Consider the following 5,655-nt stretch of genomic DNA (forward strand, 5'->3'; position numbering starts at 1 on the left):
CCTCTCTTTTTGGTTTTTTTGTTTTGTTTTGTTTTTGTTTTTTTGGAAAGGTATTTTAAATGGAATGTGTACACAATTTATATGAAGCACTTAAAACATTAATGAATATGTTTATAAATCCCTTTGCGTGCTTTTGATAGAAAACCCTGTAAAGATAAGTATAATCTTGTAATAGCTGTACAACAGAGGGCCATTCATTAAGTTCCAACTTTTTGACAGGAGTAATGCAAAACACCATCAAATATTATTATCCATAATCAGGCTGGGGAGATAGCTCGGCAGTCTAAGTGCCAGCCTAGCAAGCTCAAGGACCTGGGTTCAATCCCCAGTACTGCATGCTGTGCCAGCCCCAGAAGCCCAGGCACACGGTGCCAGCACAGACACCACACATGCTGGCACACACTTATAATCCCAGCACTGGGCAAGCTGAGACAGGAAGATCACTACAAGTCTGAGCCTCATAGTGAGACCCTTTACCAAGTAAATAAATAAATAAAAAGATTTTGTAATTATCCATAATCTTCCTAAAAGAGAGGACTCATTTAATTCAGGAAGCCTGAATAATATTAGCAAACCACACAGATAAAAAGTGCTCCCCATAGGCTCTGAACATAGGTCTGTGTGAGGGGAAGCCAGCACACCTTAAAGACTTTCAGAGTGATCCTGTTTGAAATGACCATCTTGTGTAAGGTTGGGTCACTCATAGTTAGGCAGGGACAATTCACACCATTTCTCTCTCATTAAGGGGTTTGTGTGTTTGTTTTTGGAGGACAGGAAAGACTGAACAGTTTTTGAAAAACAACACACTTAATGAGCCCAAGTGGCCCCTATCTTGTGAGAAAGCATTTGCCACCACAGTGTGCCAGAGGCAGCCCAAAACACGGCAGCCAGGAAGTACAGTCTTCTGCCGTCTGCCCTGTCCATTAGATGAGCTCCCCTGTTGAATCCTTGGCCCAAGACAAGCTTCTGGCTCTAACCCACTCCGAAAATGCATTCTAGCAGCAGTACCATAAGCCTGGAAAGCCCTGACACAGGAAGCTCCCTAGAGCAGAAACAAGACAGACAAGCATGCTACCATGAGGTGAGCACACGTTGCCGAGGGAAAGAGTCTACTGAAACTCAAAAGACCTTCTTCCACCAAGCGCTGGAGAAATGAGACACGAAAAGCTTGGACACAGCTTCACCCACCTTCTCCCCAGCCCCCTCCTAAATGGGAGGCTCCAGACACTGATGGACAGATATTCTGCTCAGCCTTAAGGTCCCCACACAAGGCAATTTTCAGCCCTGCAGGAGTTTAAAAAGCATAAATAAAGGGCAGGAACGTTGGAGGTATGGGGAGGGAGGGACAAGGGAAGGGAGGGAAGCCAACTAGCAACACACCAGAGGCAGCAGTGACATTCAGACCTGAACCTGGAATTTTTGAATGGTTCAGAATCGGACCCTTTGTCACCTCTGATTGAGTTAGAAGACTGTTTTCCGTCTTCGTAATCAAGCACTTACGTAATCCTCCTCATTGAGCCCTTGTTTCTCAACAGAGCTTTTCACCTCCATGGAAAACTTCTCAAACTCAGGTTTCACGGACCTCAGTAGGGTGACTGTTTGGAGGGATGAGTACGCTTGCTTAGCTTCAAAGTCATGTTTGTCCCCTCTCTTCCACGAGCCATCTCCTACGGGAGAAATAAAAATATTTATCATTCCAAGCCGGTTACCATAAAGAGGCCATTCTCTCTCTCTCTCTCTCTCTCTCTCTCTCTCTCTCTCTCTCTCTCTCTCTCTTCAGCTGTGATGTGTCCCAACACGCTACTTCTGGCAGCTGGGGCAAGAGGTATCATCATGGTTTTGCACTTGCACGCTGTGTGACAATATCAAGATCATTGAAAGAGAAGATTCTTGGACACACGGCCCTTTGAGATGTGAGAGAGAAAGAGGAGCTCTGTTGGTGCAGTTGCCTTATGATTACCACGTAGCTGCAGTTCTCAGCCCTCCTCCAGAATTGCAGGGCTGGATTAAGAAGTAAGTCTTCATTCCTTTCCATTCGTGCTTATTTTTTTAACATATACATCAACTGTGGAGGTGAACCAATTTGCTGTTAGGTAGACTTAGGGCAGCTGGTGACAGCAGTGCACCACAGTAGAGAGGCACATGTGCTGTGCAGTTGGCACGGCTTAGAGAAACATGTTTGAGGTACTCAATACTTGTTGCATTTCTCCAGGGGGAAGCGTAGCTTAGGGGAACTTGAGGATTTGTGTCTCCCTGATCCTGGCAACATCATCAGAATTATATTTTGCACAATTTTCATCAGTGCATCAATGGTAATAAGTACATTGAAGATGTGGACAGTATTGATAAAAAGCTCTATTTTTGAGCACTTTTTTTTCCTGTATTTAGGACAAGGTCTCACTACACAAATTGGACTGGTAGGGATTCTCCTATATTCAGCCTCCCAAGAGCTGGGATTACAGGTGCGCGCCACCACACCCAGTCTCAATCAACATCTCAGTGAGCCCCCAGGGCAGGGCCTGCACAACCTGCCTGGGATTGAGCCCAGCCGCTGCACTCTGCCTAAGCAGGCACTTTAGTCAGCTGAGCTACCAGGCTGGCCCTTTATCACTTTATGTATAAACTTATTTAATTCTCATGAGATGCTATAAAATGAATACTATTGTCTTTTCTACTTTACAGATGAGGAAACTGATACTCTAAACTGTTGCTTCATATCTCTCTTTCACAAAAGTAATGACTTTTCACATGGAGAAAAACAATGTTTCTTTCATCTGAAAATACAACAAGGAAAGCAACGTGCTAACAACATACAAAGCATGTTTGCACCTTGAGCTCCCCATCCACAGCACACGCTGGCAGCCCAACAGCGCTGCAGCAAGCTTCTGCTCGGAACACACAGCAAGGTCTGTGGTACTTGTTCTGCTCTTCCAGAATTTCAAAAAAGACCTTGTGCCTGTGCAACTTCTACCCCAGCCTGAGTCACACTAAGATATCCAAATGATGTGCATGTTACATGCAAGGTCCTGTGGTACCCATGGTAAGCATCATATATGTCGTGAGCAGTGCCCAACAAATTCAAGAGAGAAATTTAGAGTGACACATGAACAACTGAAGCTATTACAGGGTGGTGCTAACAGCTTACTATGGAGGTAAGAAGGAGGAATGCAGAGTGTGGAGGAGGAGGCCACAAGCTCCAGCTAGGCAGAAGGTTTCATGTGAGGAGAAGGCACGAACCTAGCCCTAAACATATGAAGAGGAGTTTAGCAGAAGGAGCGGAGAGTGGGAACACATGGCCGGCAGAGCGCACAGCAGGGGCAAAGGTGCAAATGTGTACGCCTCCTGTGGGCGGGTGGGCACCTCTGTCTAGAGCATGAGGAAAGCACAGCCCAAAAAGATGTTGCTAGAGGTATCTGTACATTGGTAACCCTAATAGTAGCAACCATTTATAAATTGCTTACTCCATGCCAGAAAGCTGCTAAAAGATGAATAAGACAGAGCTGAGGGCAGGCTTCATTAAGGACTAGACCTGTACTCACTGAACACACGGCTTAATTTCAAGCCACCATACCCAACTTGACAAAGACCTCCAACTTTCCTGCTAGTCTTCCGAAGTCCCGCAAGGCCCCAGTCTGAGCAGTGCCATGCTTATGCTGAGGGAGCTGGAGAAACCCAGCAGGGTGCTCAACCCCAAGACACATGAGAGACAATGTTTGCCAAGAAACTGAATCCAGCTCTCAGGGGAGACCCCAAGTTCTAAGACTGCCCAGAACATTTCTTCCCATGAAGGACTCCATTCTCTATAGACCTTCAAAAACAGTTGCGGGCTCACTGTTCACTGATGCTGGGTCTCAGTACTCAACAGAACTGGTATTTCTTCAGCTAAGAGGCAGAATGTCTCAGCTCTGGGAAAGAAGTCTCTCTGGGGGCATAAGAAAAGAAAGCTTAACCCCATAGGGCTTTGTGCTGTGCAATTGTAAAAGACACATGGGACTGGAAGCAACAATTAGGCGTTACCAAAAGGAAAAGAACGTGTTTGTGAAGTCTCCCTGAGTGTGGTGGCACACACTTAGAATGCCAGCACCAGGGAGGCTGAGGCAGGAGGATTGATTACACAGTGAATTTAACACCAGTCTAAATGACAGAGTAAGATCTTGTTTCAAAGAAAAAAAAAAAAAAGATGTGAAATAAATATCCAATAAATGTCCAGTAAATCTGCCTACAACAGTCTACCAGGCAACTATTTTTGGAGTTTGGCTTTCCCGTGAGTGGAAACAATAGTGCATCATAAATTTAAGCAAAACAGCGTGAGTATCTGCACGCGAGCAAGCCTTCCAGCCTTCACAGTCACCCCTTACCGTGACGGATCAGGAGCGTCTCCAGTACCAGCACTGGTGAGCACTGGGAAAGCAAAGTCGGCTTGGCACAGCACCAGCAGTGGAGACAAATTTAAGTCACTAGACAACTTGGTGCCCCTGGAGATTTATGGGCAGGACGGAAGAGTGACATGATGAGAACCGCAGCGGATTAGAGTGAAGAGACACTGAACGTTCACAGCCGGAATCATTCAGACGCGAGGTTATGAGAGGTCACAGGTAGGAAGTCAGCCACCATAGGAAGGAAGGAAGGAAGGAAGGAAGGAAGGAAGGAAGGAAGGAAGGAAAGAAAGAAGGAAGGAAGGAAGGAAGGAGAGAGGGAGGGAGGGAAGGAGGCAGGGAGGGAGGGAAGACGAGAGGAGAGAGAGAGAGCGCAAGGAAGGAAGGAGGAGAAAGAAGGAAAGAAGAAAGAAAGGGAGGGAGGGAGGAAGAGAGAGAGCAAGGAAGGAGGAGGAAGAAGGAAAGAAGGAAAGAAGGAAGAAAGGAAGGAAGGGAGGGAGAAGAGAGAGAGAGAGAGAGAGAGAGAGAGAGAGAGAGAGAGAGAGAGAAAAGGAGGAAGGAACTCAGAACCTTGCACTTGCAAAGCAGGCCCTGCACTGCAAAGAACAGATACTATTTAAAACCCAACAGGAAAATGTATAATCTTATTTCTAGATTTTTTAATACCTAAACGCCATTAGTCAACTTCTTTCCTGTTTTGGCTAAAATTTAAATCAATCCCTGGAGCCCTGACTGCTGTCTAGAGAATGGATGCCAAGCACTAAGACTGAGCGAACAAGAAATAGGAAAAGCTTGTGGCTCTGGTGACCTTATGGAACCCTGTCTTTGCCCTGGACTTCCCATTTATGGAATTCTTTCAGGTAAAAGAACAGACCTCCACATTTATTTCAATCATTATCGCAGGGAAACTTGCTTATAAGTGCAAGAAAAATTCATAATCCACCCAGGTCAGTAGGATGTATTAACTAAAAGATGATTAATTTGGTAACAAGTTTATGACCCTAAATCTATCTATAAAACTACCACAAAAGAAAGTGTGTACTTATAACTTTAAAAGTATCATATATAATGGTCAAAGTAAACTAAGACTAATTATGAATGTGGCCAGTTATGTTCCAAGAAGTTTGCTAGGTATTTTACATACAACTCCTTATTTATTACTTACACCATCAGATAAGTACTATTAGTATTATTAGAAGAAACAAAAGTTTACAAATGGTAGAGTTATGTCACTTTAACAATGTTAGGGGTCCGGCGAGTGAGTGAGACAACCCAGGCC

At 44.9% G+C, this 5,655-nt stretch overlaps 1 protein-coding gene across 2 annotated transcripts in view; it reads right to left on the reverse strand.

The window, feature by feature from the left end:
* The window catches only part of Npr3 (natriuretic peptide receptor 3), a 70,390-nt gene that overhangs the window by 43,355 nt on the left and 21,380 nt on the right, over positions 1-5,655 (reverse strand). For both annotated transcript variants that reach the window (XM_004642287.2, XM_004642286.2), the window contains exon 3: positions 1,501-1,667. In XM_004642287.2, coding sequence (XP_004642344.1) covers positions 1,501-1,667 — 167 coding nt within the window. The remainder of the gene's footprint in view (positions 1-1,500; positions 1,668-5,655) is intronic.

This window comes from Octodon degus, unplaced genomic scaffold (assembly GCF_000260255.1).
Source record: "Octodon degus isolate 3935 unplaced genomic scaffold, OctDeg1.0 scaffold00149, whole genome shotgun sequence".
Classification (NCBI taxonomy): Eukaryota; Metazoa; Chordata; class Mammalia; order Rodentia; family Octodontidae; genus Octodon; species Octodon degus.